General features: G+C 42.3%; 1 protein-coding gene across 1 annotated transcript in view; it reads left to right on the forward strand.

The window, feature by feature from the left end:
• Nucleotides 1-17,213, forward strand: part of URB1 (URB1 ribosome biogenesis factor) — a 100,130-nt gene that overhangs the window by 46,605 nt on the left and 36,312 nt on the right. The window contains exons 21-27 of the mRNA XM_089688935.1: nucleotides 1,097-1,270; nucleotides 2,248-3,082; nucleotides 3,585-3,786; nucleotides 9,645-9,831; nucleotides 11,096-11,154; nucleotides 13,421-13,614; nucleotides 15,441-15,551. Coding sequence (XP_089545061.1) covers nucleotides 1,097-1,270; nucleotides 2,248-3,082; nucleotides 3,585-3,786; nucleotides 9,645-9,831; nucleotides 11,096-11,154; nucleotides 13,421-13,614; nucleotides 15,441-15,551 — 1,762 coding nt within the window. The remainder of the gene's footprint in view (nucleotides 1-1,096; nucleotides 1,271-2,247; nucleotides 3,083-3,584; nucleotides 3,787-9,644; nucleotides 9,832-11,095; nucleotides 11,155-13,420; nucleotides 13,615-15,440; nucleotides 15,552-17,213) is intronic.

Below are 17,213 nucleotides of genomic sequence, written 5' to 3' on the forward strand. Positions count from 1 at the left end.
ATAGAGGGATATGCTCTGCTCATATTTCATGTCTGAGGTTTACAACCACTTTAAGCATTTCGTGCCTCTGAAGTCATTCTATAGGGCAACGAGGCCACCTCGCCAAAGGACTAAAAGGGAGGTGGGAGGAAGTGGGGCAGTTTCTACTTTTTCATGGAAAGTGTTGAGATTTGAATACGTTATCAGCGGTCTGTATCAGTTCATGCTGTATGGTGGTACTACACTCCTATGGCTCCACTGCACCTTCACTCTCCATCAGTAGCGGTATATGAAATACATAAAAGCCAATAGTGCAGCACGTTCTAAAAGAAAAAGCTGCCCTGTCTCTTCACTCTACTCTTCCTAGGAAGAGCAGAGTGAAGAGACAGGGCAGCTATTTCTGTTGAAATGTAATGCACTATTGGCTTTTATGCGGAAGAGCAGAGTGAAGAAACATGGCAGCTATTTCTTTTGGAACATTTTACACTATTGGCTTTTATGTATTCTATATACCACTATTGATGAAGAGTGAAGGTACAGTGGAGCCATAAGAGTGGCGTACCGCCATCCAGCATGAATATGTTGTGGGATTGATCCCTCTACGCGCTTTTGGCTTTTCATTAAATTGAGAGTCCAAAAGTTCCTGTAAGGGCTCACTCGCGTGTGGTCACCAGAATTAACCTAGAGTGTCACTCTCTCTGCAGCCCTGTTGGATAAGCGGGTCTTTATCTTCTCCTATTGTTTGAAGCACATCCATTATCATGGACATTTTCTTGATGTGGACATTCATTTGATTATGGTGGACTGTCACTTTTTTGAATATGGTGTTTAGTGCAGCACTTTTATATATTATGTTTACTGTGGTTTAGTATCTTATACCTGTGCTTGTTTTACATTTTCTATTTAAGCGCAGAATCACTTGGGTTTGAATTTGTCTGTATCAGTTGAATGCTTTGACGTGTAGCTTTCACTCGACATAATGTGTGTAAATTTCTTCATCAACTTGCTATGCTTGAGTTGCTCACGTTAGTAACAGATTTACTTTTACAGAATTTTTTCAAAACAGCATTTTTGTTTTTCCATCAAAGTTTAAAAACTGATGCTTTCTGTTTTTCAGTATAAAAAGTCTACAGGCTCAGGGTTGATTAGCCTCTACCTGGACCTTCTTGGCCATCTTCTACGCCAGTACCAGCAGGTAGAGGACAGCCGGAATGAGAACAAAGAGGAAATGAATGAGGAATCTGAACTTTTTCTTGAAGGCAGCAACACACTGGAATCTCCTGGGAATACGGTAATTAAATAAGAGTGGACATCTTTAGTACATGACAGGCATCACTCCAGTTTTATTGGATGATTTCCATAGATCATCCAATTAGAATACACTGATAAACTGTAACATACTTGGCATATTTGTCAGCATAGTACTACAGACAGTTTCTAAATATCATTTGCAAGTAAACTTCCAATTTTGCTAGTTATTGGTGTGCACAATTTTATAATTTTTATGATTGGTTTAAACCTTTGCCAAGATATGCTTCAAATTCAGATGTTCGCTTGAAGTACTTTTGAGGAAGCCCATGCAGCCACAGGGAAATTATACAAACTCCATGCAGGTTGTGTCCTGGTCAGGATTTAAACTGAGGACCCTATTGCTGCAAGGCAATGAACTTCCAATTCTGCCGATTAGTGGTGTGCAGAATTATACAATTCTTAGGATTGGTTTAAAGCCTAACTCCAAAGAACTAAAAAAATAATCCCTGCAGTGGGGCTGTGCTCACTTCAAGGGTTATTAGCTGGTTTAGTATAGTGGTGAGGAGAAACCGTTTTACTTACCTGCTCTTCCATTCCCCTGGCAGAAGGCACTCCCCCACACTCCAGTGTTGGACTGTCCCTCGGCGGTATCATGTCCAGTGCAGGGCTATGGACCCTGCTTTGATCTTGATGATTCAAGGACTCTAGACTGCTGCAGTGTGGGGGAGAAGAGCCTGCAGGGACTGGTATAGCGGCAGGGAGGAGCAAAGGTTTATGTTAGTAGTTCTCTTTACCAAAACGAGCAATTAACTTTTGCAATGAAGGCACAGCCACGCCGCAAGGGATATTTTTTTACTTGCACAGAGTTGGGCTTTAAATCATTGACAGGATACACTTCAAATCCCTGTTTGCACAATATACATTTTGAGGCACTAGTTACTTACTTCATCCTGTCATAACTACATATGGATTAACAAACCTGGAATTAATATGTTAGAGTTGTTTCTTCATTTTTAGATTCTAGACATCATGTTGTCTGCAATCTTCAAACACCCCATTTTGGAAACCTGGTTTCTGGCTTTACAGCGCCAGTCTGTCCCCCTTCACAACTTGAACCCTGTCAGTGTTAAACTTCTCTCATCTGCCATGAACAAGGGACTGATCCAGCTTCTTAAATCCAGTGCTCCTCTGCTGCAACAAAGCGGCAATCTTCATCTCTTGTCCAAATACTTTGAAGCAATCTCAATTAGTGTCTTAAAAGAGTTAGACGTGTGCAAGAAGAGTCCAATTAAACTATCCAATCAGTTGGAAGCTTTACAGAGCCTGCATTCATACATGAATACCACTCAGCTGAATCAGCTCATTATTGCTTTTTTGAAGCTTCCAGAAGAATTTTTACTGGTGGACAGTGAAGAGTCCATACATCAGCAGTTGAGTGGTTATGGCAAAGTGTTGGTGGAACTGATTAGTGATCGTCACCAAAGGAAGCAGTGCCAAGAGGATCTAGCCTTCTGGGTGGAACAAGTAAGAGGAATCGGACGGCTTTTGTCATCTTCAGCTGGAACAGACCTAGAACCACTGGTGTCAGATATTCTACAAAGAGAACCTGCCTTTGCCCATGTGGTGGGAGTCAATGTGCTGACACATTGCCTCGATAAGAGAACCCCGAGTTCTCTAGGTGTTGCTGCTCAGCTGGTACAGTGCAGCAGGGCTCATCAGCTGCAGTTTGAGCTGTGGTGCTTGAAGCCTGGAAAGGAGAAGCTTCTGAGGAAGAACATAAAGACCTTTGTGTCAATAGTCAACATCTACATGAAGACCAGAGAACAGTTCCAATGTACACAGCTGTCCAAAGGTAAATTGCTCCATGTACTATTATAGTATGGTTAATACGAGGTGCAGTGATACAGGATACATTTGTATTTCCTTTTGTAGGATTATAACCCAGTTATAGGAAAATTTTCTCTTCGCCCCTCTGTAGTAGTAATAAGTCTTTATGTATCAATGCTATGAATCGTACTTACATACATGTGCCTCATGTGTGAGTGCAATTTATAGCTTGTTTTCTACATTATTAAGGATTTATTACTATACTATCTACATGTGCTCCTTCTATCTTTTCTTTTTTTTGGTATCTTGATTCAAGAATCCAGAATATATATATTCTGAATTAGAAGTGACTGCTTGCTGCTAAGGAGATTTTGTGTATAAATGGGAGGCTTGGAATAAATTATAGCATATAAAACAGAGTCTTATTACAATCTGTTTCTTTTTACGCTGGCTATTGAGAAGTTAAATAGAAAAATAATTCTTGACATATACACCACTGTTATGTTTTAATATGATTGCTCTTCTAGTGAGTTCCGCAGTTCTTCATATTCTGAAGGAAGCCTTCTGGAACAAACTGGTAAAGGTGGCGTTAAGCACAGAGACCCTTGAAAAGACTTCTGAGGAAATTGCACTACTTTCCAAGTTGGTCACACAATGTAACACAAACGATTTAACAGAACTTATCAGTGAGCTCCCCGACATGCTAGAAAAGACCTGCTCCATGGAAAAGTAAGTTTGCTGCCATAAGGTTTGGCATCTGTTATATTTTTTACCGTTTTATGGTATCAGTAGATAAACAGTTTTTGTACAGTGTGTAATTGTGCGCCATGTGTACCACCACTTCAACAGCAGGTCTCTGAAAGGTTATTGGGAAACACAGCATACCAGTAGAGTTATCTCTGTTCTTTGGAGGATGAACACTAAGAGGAAGGATAGGCATTTCCTTCTGTGGTCTATATACCCCTATGTACAGGAAGTGAAAGTCCAGTTTAGCTTTGTGTCATAGGAAATAGGACATCTTAGTTTGTTTTTGTTTTTTTGTTTTTTTTGCAAGAAAGATTTAATTTTTTTTTTTTTTCATGCCTTCCACTTAGATGTATTTCTAATTTTTCCATGGCCTTGGAGTATTTCTTTTGAATCACAGCAATGTCATAGTCGGCTCCCAGGCTTCAAGATTCTCTGCCAGAAATATGCCACACAGGCCCTGCCTTCCCACAGTGGAACTTAAAATGTGGAGATTCACTGTGTGCTTATTTCTGTTGGCCTTCCATCAGAGCCTGCCCTGCGATTGAGCATTTGGTCCTGGGCATTCTGGTCAGCTGTGTAGCCAACACACCAAGGTCCAATAGGTGTCTTTCCATGCAAAAATTAAAATCTGTCTTTGCAAGCTTCACCTAAAATTGACATGCATATTTATTTGCAGCCTTGGTTGTTTCCATGGTGATCTTGACTTTCTTCCTGAATCTGTTTTGATTTCCTATCTGGACTGACAATGCTTTTCATATGCTTTTCGAATGGCTGATGTGTCCACCTTTTAATCGCACCTGGAAGCAGTTGCACCTCATTATGTGTTTCCACATTGGGTGCTTCCTCCAATGTGTATGTATCTCCATTGTTTGCGTGGGTCTGGCATATCTCCATGTGCTCAATCACATTCAACTCTTTCCTTCCTCCTTTCCTTTACTCTGGCATTCAGGAGCGGTGTTTGAGCTGTATTCACTTTCGGTACTGATGGTAATGCAGAAGCAAGTCTGCGTCTGCTGCTCACTTTATAGATAAATAGCGTAAATGGGTTTCAGTCACATGACCTCTGAAAATAAAATATCAAAATATTTACTTTGTGGTTGTTATATAGTAAATTAAATGGTAAGAAATGCAAGAGCGTTGCTAGAAGTATCAGTAAGGACGTTGTGTTGATAAAGCCTTTCCATCTACTGTAAATGTTTTTTAGTAGTGCAATGGGTTATTCAGATGGGCTGAACCTGGCAAGATCCTGAATTCAAACCCAAGCAGAGCCCCATGAGGAACAGATTTTCTGTATTTGGGAGGGTGGTATACAGCTGAAAGGTGTACAAAGAATTTAAAGGGGTCATGTAATCTTGATAAAAATGGTGTCGTCTCTTATCAATGTCTGAATAAAAAGGAAACTAACTTAAGTTAAATTATCCTTTTTTTATTCTTTTTCCTGCTTAGACAGAGCTAGGATTAAAGTTTCATTTGGGCTCATGTAGATGGAAGTTTAGGAGGCCAAGGCTAGCCAAGCCCCACTTGCTAATAAGGTTCATTGGAGCCAGCAAGTAGTGGTCTTGCTGTGTTTGCCTGTGCTTGCCTGCGTTGCCGGTGAGCACAGCCTAATTCAGAAAGGACCTGTCCTTACACCATTCCTCTCTTACAAGTTTTTAAATCGTAAAAAATGCCGCAGTAAGTGGGTAAACACAATTGTTGTGATGCCACTTTATTTGATGTCAGAGTTTTTGATGACGTGACCACATTAATATTCGTATGGAACACCAATCAAAATATTTTTTTTTTTTTAGAACCTGACAAGTTCTAATCCTTGGGCTCGCTATCCAAAAGTTAGCATTGAAGCTAGATTTACACTTTATTAGTATTGTTTATATAAGGTCCTATTGCCTGACATAGGAAGCTTCAGCTGAAAGGTACACCGTATAAAAGCTATTGCCAGCGTATTGGAGCTTACTGTTTTTCTGTATATCTGCCCAGAAGACAGCAAAGAGTAGACATTCAATGTACCATGCATGGGGTTGACCATATCTGACCAATCCAGTCATTTGGTGTAAGTCCCAAGCTTTCTGACAATAGGGGCTATAGAAAAGGTATGGGAACTTCATGTATGTACTCATACATCATTTTGTACAGCAACCTCATTGCATCCTGGTTTTTAGATATCCAAGCTAATATCCATCCACTGTTAGAGTGGTAATAAACTATGTAAAACATTTTTTTAAATGGGCCCTCCGCAGGTTTATGCCATAATGTGCTAGTATGCACATTCAGTCTCACTACTGTCCAGGGGCGGACTGGCCATTTGGAAACTCGGGCACTGTCCGAGGGACCGGGATCAAGTAGGGGGTCCCATGAGATGCCCCTGGTACCTTTTTCATAGGCTTTTTTGAGTTTGGGCAAGGACACAGGGGCCCCATGATCTCCTATTGCCGGGGGCCCCATGAGTTGTCAGTCCGCCCCTGCTACTGTCTGTGCTGGCCCAGCATCTCTCCGCCTTTCCCTGTACCTCCCTACATACCTATATGTGGCTGTTGGCAGAGGAATGGAGGGGACCACTATAGAAAGTCACTTGGGTGACAGCTGTGAGTCTGTTGGTTCTGCTGACATCTAGAGATGGGAAGGCCTGGAGAAAAAAACGGAAAACTTGGTAAAAAAAAAACAAAACTTTTTTTTAACATTCTATGCATTAAAGTGCAAAACCTTATGTGCTGCACAATCCACCCCCCCAGCCCCACCTATTCTTACCTGAACCTGATCTGATCCAGCAGTGTGCATGAGAGCAGTGGCTGTAGCCGCTGTCTCTCTCCTCCCTGGCAAGATTGATAGCAGTGGAAGCTATTGCTTCACAATGTCTGGAATATTTGCATCTCTACTGACATTTATGTCCATGATGGCAGAGCACAGCAGCAGTCTTGGGGCTTTTGGGTGTCTAGGAAGGCTTTTTCAGGTAGATACCTAAAATATGTTAAATGCACATATAATCGTGTGGGAAGAATTTTGATGAAATTAATTGTGTGGTGACAGAATTGCGCCAGAGCATTATGAAGTGATCATCAGTTAGGTGTAAAACTATCTTTTATCGGCTAGTGAATGACCCTGTTTGGGCATCTATACAACCATAAACCACTTAATTACATAGGACTAATATGCTGTTTGAAACCAGATTAAAAGTGATGCTTCCAAATTAATCAAAATGTTCATATTTGACTACAGGGAACCAATAAACATTTGCTGATGTGCTACAACTGAACCTTTATACACTGGAATGCGGTTTCTAATGTCTTTTTCAGTGTCTCTATTCTCCAGGCTAGTCGCAGATAGGGAATCGGTAATAGTCTTCACTTTCCATGGATGAGTCAATGTATTGTCAGCTCGGTGTTGTAGTGGCAGCTGTGGACACAGTCTGTTCCCAAACTACCGGGAACGTTGTTGGCCACGCACTGTGAAGGCTGTGCGCAAGTGTTTCGAGGAAATACAATGCTCTCTGTGTTCCGTAGATATCAAAGAGGGAGAAAGCGTCTGTGCTTGACACAATTTATTACATAAAGCAGTAAAAAGTGCAATGCATGCATTGTGCATGGGTTTTCATGAATGGAGCTGCAAAAAAAAATACCTTTCCATGTCACATTAGAGAGCGGGTAGCGAGTCACATGTCTACATGCTTTTCCACACTTAGGAGTTTCATTTTCTTCTGCACTGCCGCCAAATAAACGGAGAAGTGAAGGAGCGAAGAAAGTGGGAAGTATGTCGTACCCAAAATTGCTGATTAAAGCCCCAATTAACCTTTTTTTTTTAATTGCATAAATACATTTCATTTGCATCAAAACAAGAGTCTTCCAGTGACAGCATGAGTAGAAAAGCCTGTTCCCTGCCAACGTGCTGCAGAGAAGGGACTTTGCTCTCTGTGTGGAAACAGTGGTCTCTCTGTAGAAGGCCGACACACCCTTGCTAAATCAGACTCACTCTTTCCAGTAAGAAAAGCTCATGCTTCCTGCTGATTGGAGATCTCTATTTCTGCAGCTTGCTGGCAGGGGACTGGCTTTTCTACTTAGGCTGTGGATGCTTTCCAAAGATAATGAACTGTAAGAATATGTTCACCTTTTTGTTTTGGTGTTCCAGAGATGTATTTATCTGTTTTAAACTGAATGTTTAATGGGGTTCAAAGTAATTCTGTGCTCAGGCCATGCGCTCTGAAATATTTGCATATTTTGAACAAATGGGAAATGCTGTGTTTGTAAGAGCAGATTCTGAAAGGCCGCCAGCCCCCTAGCAGGTGTTTCTGAGCCGTTAGCCTAAGTTCACACTTGTGCAGTCTCTTAGAAGTTATCTACAGAGGTAAAGCTGTTTACCTGAGTCAGTCTTTTATTTCTGGAGGCACCTTTAGACAAAAAAAAAAAGGATACTTGTTATAAATATGAATTTGCATGCACTTGCAAACATTGAGCGCTGTTGTGGACCACATTTTGCCCTCTGAAACATGTTGGCTGTTTTGTGAACCATTAAAGCTGTTTTGGACAACTTATGAACTTGGTCTGGCAATCCTTTTTTTTTTTTTTTTTTTTGGTCTGAGGGACATTGAATACCCATTGGAGGGTAGCCCTGGTTGTATGTTTGCTGTCTAACCAGAGCCAATGAGCTTTTCATATGACTGACTTTTTCTCCATTTGCTACTATGTAATAAGAAGCATTGAAGTCCCAGAGCCCCTGGAATGCATCTCTCTAAACACTTCTTATCACAGTTTTCTGAGTGTTAATGCAGTAGTGAGCTCAAGCAGGAGAAGATAGTATGCCCTGACACTCGGCTTGACACTTCTGTTTTGACAGGGAGACCACACCAATTAAAGTATTAAGCAATGTCTAAAGCAGGCCATAGATGGATCAAAACTTGGCTGGTTCAGCAGGGACTGGCTGAGATTTGATCCATTTATGGGCAAGGTGGTTGTACCCAAGTCAATCTATCGATTGACTTGGGTACAACCAGCTTGTCTGTTATTTTTTCTACTGGCGATTACTGCCAGCCGCTATAGCCGCTAGCAGTAATCCTTGTGTTCTGTCGGCCGGGAACACTGCAGGTGGGATTCCCCCATCAATAATGTGTTGTTCGGGAAATCAAGTGATTTTCTTTCCTTCTACTTGTAGTGGAAAGAAAGAAAATTGGATAATCTATGAGCTGCTCGATTTCCCCCATCAACATAGGAAATCCTTCCCATTGGTCTATTGTCTGACAGTGGGAGATTTCCCTGCCGTCAGAATACAATGATCACAGTGATTGTGCGAAAAAAACCCAGACGGGCTGATTGGACTGAAGTCGATCGATAGGTCAACTTCAGTACAACAAGACTGCCCTTAGATGGATTGAAATTCAGCCGGCTCCTGCTAAACTGGCTGAATTTTGATCCATCTATGGTAATACTAAGAGGAAAGACTGGCCTTATGACAATTATATATTGAAATATATGAATATAATATCAATTAAAAATAGATTCAAATATTACAACTGCGAATTGTTGACTGGTTCTTTTTGGGATAAATTCATCTGAACTACCATATTCTATGACAACAGCTTTCAGTGGATGGGAAAATAAAGGGGAAGGGGATGAGGTGATATCTACTTTCTGGCATTATAATCCTGAACATTTTCAATAGGCTAGTGGGCACATATTTAAAAGCAATAATGGCATTGTATTAAGTTCATAAAACACGCTTATTTATCTTTGAAGATTATTGTGAACATATCTATTTAAAACTGTCTGCCATTTATATCTGTTGACCTTATTTTCTTTCTAAGATCTTTGCCTTAAAAGCTGCCCTAATTCTGGTACTCAATGAATGTGTTACAGATGGGCTCTGGCTGACTGTGTACGACAGGCTGCAGACCGTGCTGGGGCGATGGGCTGCTCTTGGCAGAGGGCTCTCCTGGCGGCTAGTATGAAGTGTCTGACTGCCACATATGGCACCAACAAGGATCGTGAGGAAGTGGAACAGGAAGCAGAGACCGCTATGCTCTCACGACTTCGCAATCTCATGGTAGTGTATGAAAGAGAAATATATCAAAAATGGATTAAAGGGACCCTGTCCCTGTTTTTAATAAATTAGCCCTGCTTGTACAGAAAAGAATAAATATCTGTCCAGTTATTCCAGCACTGACGATCTTTGCTTTCATAAGGTACTAGGCTTGCTGAAAATTGTACAGCATCTAACATTTCAGTAAGCGTGTCAGATGCCTGGTCCCTCACTGAGCTCTGTGGTTCTTTCCATTCAGTCCTGTATCAATACTGTGTGATGTAGGGGTCAGTGGGTAGAACCACCACATAAAAAGAGCGACCATGCATCCAAGAATCCTGGAGGTTTTGGATACAGAAGATGTTTTCCACAAGCTTAGCTGCTAAGGCCTTGTTCACCCAGGGCATATCAATGCGCACCGTGTGTGAGGGCTGTGTTTACCTGCACAAGGATGCACAGGTGTTCCATGCCTCCCCATGCAGTCACTCCCTTTGATGTAAATGGGAACGCAGAGGCTACACGGGCTCAAGCACAGCTCCTAGTACGACAGCTGTGTGGGTGCAGGTGCCTGGCCCTGAATGCAGACAGTGTTAGTTCAGGGGCATGCACCCACATGGATGTCTGTTTGCCACATGGACATCATTGTGATGTATAAAGTGTTGCTTAACTTTTTTTTTTTTATTAAAATAAACTTCATACTCGCCTGCTCTGTGCAGTGGTATTGCACAGAGCAGCTTTAATCCTCCTCTTCTTGTGTCCCCCACCGGCGATCCTGCAATCTCCTCTTAGTCTGTCCCCATAGCAAGCCATTTGCTATGAAGGCGCACAGAGTCTGCTTACTCCCGAGCTGTGCTAGACTCACACAGCATGGCTTAGCCCCGCCCCCCACTTCCTCCTCACTGCATTTGGTTGACAGCAGCAGGAACCAATGGCTCCTGCTGCTGCTCTAGCCCTGTGTGAAGAATAAGAGAGGGGAGAAGTACAGCCATGCACAGTGCTGGATCTCTTCTCCCCTCCACTTCACAACAGGAAAGGGGGAGGACAGATAAATATAAAACATTATTTTTTACCTTAATGCTAGCAGTTGGATTGGTGTGACTGGGGATGGGGGGGGGGGTAATGCAAGCAGTGCATTATGGTAAACAGTTTTAGCTTTAGTATCTTTTTAATCATCACTACACCAGTATGCCTACAATATAAAAAAAAAATGTAATTGAGGTAGAAGTACTACTAATTTCATTCACATTTTTCCATTTATATTTTATATGTAAACTTTCTATACTCACAGCCCTTGGTGAAGGAGGATGTCCCTGCAGAATGGAACAGCCTTGTGAAAGCTGGACTGAAGTGAGTTGATTTCTCCTTTGTTGCAATGTCTAAATATCCTACAAACCAGTGTGCAATACCAATTATATACAACTAAGTTATACAGAATGTAACTGGCAGCTGCTGCTTTAGTTGCAGATCTGAATTTCAAGAATTCTGCTGAGTGGTGACATGGTGGGATCTTGTAAATGGTAATTTAGCCCAAACTGCAGTGACAGAGGTAGTTGTTGCATTCTTTCCTAAGACATCTACCAGTTAGTGTATATAAAGACCCCAAATCACTTAAATTTTGTGTAATCTTTGACATGTAAATGTAATTTCAAAATTCATTTTTAGTATCTTTAAATCTGTAGCTTTCTTTAAAGTGGTTCTAAAAGCTGAAGGATTTTTACCTTCGTGCATTCTGTGCATGAAGGCAAAAAACCTTCAGTGTGCAGCATCCCCCCCAGCTGTCTTAAATAATTAACCTGAGCCCGATCTCAAGCCAGCGCTGTGGCAAGAGCAGAAGCTCTCCCGAGTTTCTCCCTCTTCATTGGCACAGATACAGCAGCGGGGCTCAGGAGCGAGCATGCACGAGTGCCCTCATAGCAAGCAGCTTGCTAGGGAGGCACTTAGCGGCGGGAGGAGGCAGGAGCACAAGCGGGAGGACCCAAGAATAGCTGGATCGGGGCTGCTCTGTGCAAAGCCATTGCACAGAGCAGGTAAATATAACACGTTTGCTATTAAAGAAAAAAAAAATCTACCTTTTACAATCACTTTAACCCTTTCCAGCTGGCAGAAGTTGTCCCTTTAAAAGCTAATAACACTGGATGTGTTACCTTGTACCCCCATTCATGTGATTGCTTGTCACATGATCAGGAGCCTTCCCTACAGAATCTTGATCATAAACCTTGATGGCGTGGTCACTGTGCTGGGAGCATCGAGGGAGCGCTCTCCCAGTTCAAAGGATGGCAGCTGTATGCATATATGTTGCAGCTATGCGTTAAATTCCATCGGCTCACTGCCACATATATGCATACAGCTGGAGTTGACACTGCAGAGAAGGTTCTTATTGAGGCACTCCCAGTTATATGATGACAACGCTCTGTCCCTGTTTTCACATTGCACTCCTATGTAGTACACTCTCACACAGGCTTACACTGGAGATTGCAAGTGGCGGCCATTCCAACATAAATTATCCAGGCATTATCTGGTAAAAACAATCCCGACAGCTGCACTCCAAAAAACATCAGACGGTATTAAAACTGTAAAAGCACATGAGTACAGCAATGTGACATTGTGGGGACAGAGGAAAAGTCGATGCTTTTAAATCTGTCTCAACACTTACTCATGACTTGGTAGACACTGAGTGTGAAACGTTTAGTTTTTTCTCCTCTGTCTACACATTGTCACATTGCTGTATTTGCGTGCTTTCACAGTTGCAATAACCTCTGATATTTTACGGAGTGCAGCTGTCTGGACTTTTCACTGCATACGGTCAGTCATGCTAAGCTAGCACCTGAGTTCATGATGGGTTTGGGGGCTGTGACGGCAGGCTTTTCTAGAGCAGTGGCATATTATTCACTATACAGGCATTATCTGGTGTTGGCACCATCAGGAAACCCACGCTGAAAAATGTCATGGTGACATTGCAGAAATACCCGTAGCCAAAAATTGGATGCAAAGAGGCTGCAGGAGATTAGCAGTGCCTAAATGCAGTAAAGGATTACAAAAGGCAAAAAATATTTTATAGAAAACAATAAGACAATTGTTTATTATACACAGTCCTTTAGCAGTCTTAATGTCATATAGTTGGCATTAACATTTACTTAATGTATTTTAATAGGCCCTTATAGAAGTCAGTCACTGCATTCAGTGCTGTGTAAATGGGTGGTATTAAATGGCAAACAAATCTTGCAGGAATTTTAGCAATCCTCTACTGTAGCTTTTGGCCTTGTTTCTTCTCTAGCTGGTAAATTAAAGGTAAAGTGGACCTTTACTGCTATAGCTACCTCCCTAGTGTTGGTCATGTGTGTAAAGTCCTAGGTACTAGATCATGTGATCTTTTGCTGAATCGGAGAGTTAGAGTTCAGTTTGGTTGATTGGACCTTTCTGCATAGATAATGTGTCTACACATGGTCCAAGCACTAAAGAAAAGCTGGAACACAATTTTCTCAAGGAAATGTAAGTATTTTGGCAAGCAGATTTTTCAGGTAGCTTTCCATTTAACATTTGAGTTTAGATCAACTTTCAAGAAAATATATCTTTTTTTTTTTTTTTTTTTTTTAAATGTCTCAATTCTTGACAGGTATCGATACAAAGACTTTACATTTTTGGACACTTTGTGTGCTGGAATTGAAGAGTGGTATGAGCCGAGTGGCCCCTGTACGCAGGGTTTAGTGCAGTTATCCGTTATCCATATGATGGCGATGCAGCATTCTCTCTTCCTGCCAAGTTTTCTGAGATCCAGAGAGGAGGAGAGCAGCAGCAATGCCCTTCGAGGTCAGTAAATATTGCAGTGAGACACTGTTGGGCTTGTACAGTAAATAAGTGCAAGGAGCAGTGAAAAAGAAGTGCAATTCACACCAGCTAATCCAACCTGACTGCATCCAATTAGATTCAGGTGTGGGAGGAATAAGCAGAAAGCAATGTGAGCTTTCCTGCTCTATACCTTGGCTGGCACAGACAAGGTATAGCAAATGTAGCAGGATGTTTTAGCAGTGTGCCTTTCTTTGTTAACATTGTTGTAAAACTCTGAAATGAAACATGAACAAAGCATATCCTTCTATAGTGTGTACCTGCCTCTATCCATAGCCCCTAGTGTAATTTCTGTCTCCTCTCATTCCTCTGCTATCTGCATGAGTCCCTTCAGACACCAAACAATCTCAGGAGATAGCCCTCCCACCCCACTGCACACAGCAGGTGAATGACAGCTTTATCTGTGCCTGTTTTTCCATGAGACCTTTGGGGGGTGTATCTTTTCCCTCCACTCAGGACTCAGATTACACTCAGCTCCCTGCTCTATGCTGAGTGGTTTGTGGCAACAGATCCCTGCCCCCCTTCTTTCTGAAGGTCACAAATACTGTGTAAACTTTTGACTGCAGTAGAGGAGAGAGGGCTGCTGATAAACAGGTACTTATGTAGGAGGATTTGTTTAATCTCTGTGTATTACAGAGGCCAGTCACTTCACTGGGTATATGTAAGGGTTTACAACCACTTTAATTCCCTCCAAAGGTCTCTTTCATGTGATCGGTCAAATCAGGTCCGCATGTCAGTACTTCAGGCGGAACCGATTGGACCCTTCATTCACCTCTATAGAGCGACGGGTGTAAATAGACTCATGTTCGTTTACACCTGCCTACCTCCTATCTGATCCGATCTGCTAAAAACAAATGGAAAAGGATCCGTTCCCTTCCGTCTGGGTTGATTGGATCAGATCAGAGGGCAGTCGGGTGTAAAGGGATGGGCGGTCCGTTTACACTTGACCACCCATAGAGCAGAGCGTGCTGTGTCCATGCCATTCTGAAGTGGACAAGGATCTATTATCCGCCCATTCTGCTTTGCTCAGCAGGGGATCTATGGATGGATCCCCCTGCTGAGCAAGCGGATCCTGCCTAGTGTTAAAGAGGCCATAATGTTTGCTTATCCATGTTTCACGGTATCATCGATCAATTATAGTAAACATGTACTTTGCCTATTCAGCTGAAAGTAAGGCCCTGTGTCAAGCTTTTTTTCATGACAGAATTGCTTCTTTCTGGGAATTCAGGTCAGAAGGAGGTCGATTGTAGTTGCAGAATAGAAGTAGTTGCTGCAATAGAAAGTTGCAGTTGACTTTCTATTGCAGAAGATAAGTATTAGCAATTGGTTTGGGCTACTGAAACCTGGAAATGAGTTTGAATCAGATGCTGCAAGTGTACAACAACGTTGACTGAACCTATAATACTTTGTCAGGAAAGGCCACTTTGGTTGAAAAATCTAAATGATCATCCATTCCTATTACTAAGGATCAGATGGCATTTAGAAGGTTCCTTGCTTGTATTTCCAAATAGATATTTCCATTCTGCACACGGAGAGTTTTAGCATTTCCATTCTTGGTTCTGCACACGGAGAGTTTTAGCAAGAGTACAATTACACAATGAGCTTCTTCAACTGTCAAGAAGGTAGTGCAGTATTATAATGAAAAGCAATCGTACGTTATTAACTAAATTGTGGAATCTGATTGTTTTGCTCTTCTGTATATGTGTCAAGTTTGTTCAAGCATATTGTTTGTCGATAAACTCTGGGACTAGTAGGGAGCATAACTTATATGTGACTTATGTTGTTGACAGAAAAGTTGGCGGATCTGCTGGAAACCATAACCAGGAAATGTCCATCGGTTTGTGACAAGAATCATTTCGCTGTTTTACTTGGTGCCTATGGAGGAACCATCAGTGTAACAGGTAATTGGTAGTGCAATTAATTTGTTTTATTAAGATGGACTGGCCCACATATTTAGAAATTTAAGCACTTTGCAGCACTATACCAAAATTACTTTTATATAATTTTTTGAGACAGAGCTTTAATTTGGTTTTATGTAATAAAGTATCTAATAAACCAAATAATAGTCAAATAAAATATTCAATATAGCAAGTTATTTTTCACAGCAATCTAATATATATAAAAATTAAATACACTAAATAAGTGCCCAAGGAATCAAATGGTGAAATAAAGTGGCCAATATAACAATAGTGATATAAAGTGTCCACAAATCAATGGATGAAATAGTTTATATAAAAGAAGAACCGATCATGTGAAATCCACTCTGTCAAGCCACCACCAAGAACGAATGTAATTATGCTTACCAAATAAATATGACTCTATAAATATATGTAACGGCCACTATTCAGTGCTCCTTCTCCTCGACCTCTCCGCGGCTTTCGACACAGTCGATCACCCCCTCCTCCTCAAAAAACTACACTCCCCTGGATCAGAGACTCTGCTTTCTCCTGGCTCTCGTCCTACCTATCACAACGCTCCTTCAGCGTTACCTATAACGCTACCCCCTCCCCCTCACTCCCCCTTTCTGTTCGGGTCCCTCAAGGCTCTGTCCTTGGGCCCCTTCTCTTCTCCTCCTCCCTTGGCCAACTCATACACTCTCACGGCTTCAACTACCACCTCTATGCCGACAACACGTAAATCTATCTCTCAACCCCCCCACCTCACCCCCTCAGTCTCTGCCCGAATCACAAGCCTACTGAATGACATATCAGATTGGATGTCGCTCCACTTCCTTAAACTGAACATCTCCAAAACCGAGCTCCTAATCTTCCCCCCAGCCCGGACACCACCCCCTACTGACTTCTCCATCACGTCCAACAATGCCACCATCAGGCCCGCCCCATAGGCCAGAGTACTTGGTGTCATTTTTTACTCCAATCTATCCTTCCAGCCCCAAGTCCAATCACTAACAAACTCATGCAGACTCAACCTCCGCAACATCGCCAAAATCCGCACGTTCCTAACCCCAGAAACCACTAAACAGCTCATCCACTCCCTCATCATATCACGACTCGATTACTGCAACTCCCTCCTCACTGGCCTGCCTCACCACAGGCTATCCCCACTTCAGTCTATCCTGAATTCTGCGGCCAGACTCATCCACCTTACCAACCGCTCTTTCCACCACCCTCCTCTGCCAATCCCTCCACTGGCTTCCGATTGCCCAACGGATCAAATTCAAAATCCTAACACTGATGTACAAAGCTGTCCATCATACTGCCCCAAACTACATCACCGACCTAATATCCAAGTACCACCCTTCTCTCCAGTTCCCTGGTTTCTTCCTCCCATGCCCGCCTCCAGAATTACTCCAGGGCGTCACCCATCCTCTGGAACTCCCTACCCCAATCCATCAGACTATCACCTACTCTCCTCTCCTTTAGGTGCACCCTGAAAACCCATCTCTTCAGGGAAGCCTACCCCACCCCCTGCTAATTGCCGACCTCCTCCACTCTTCCTGCCACTCCATCCCCCATAGCTTTTCCTCCTGTACCACTAACCCCTCCCTCCTAGATTGTAAGCTCCAAGGAGCAGGGCCCTCGAACCCCTCGTGTATCGCATTG

Source organism: Staurois parvus, unplaced genomic scaffold (genome assembly GCF_062004578.1).
Source record: "Staurois parvus isolate SC_StPar_1 unplaced genomic scaffold, SC_StPar_1.0 ptg000461l, whole genome shotgun sequence".
In the NCBI taxonomy this organism is placed as follows: Eukaryota; Metazoa; Chordata; class Amphibia; order Anura; family Ranidae; genus Staurois; species Staurois parvus.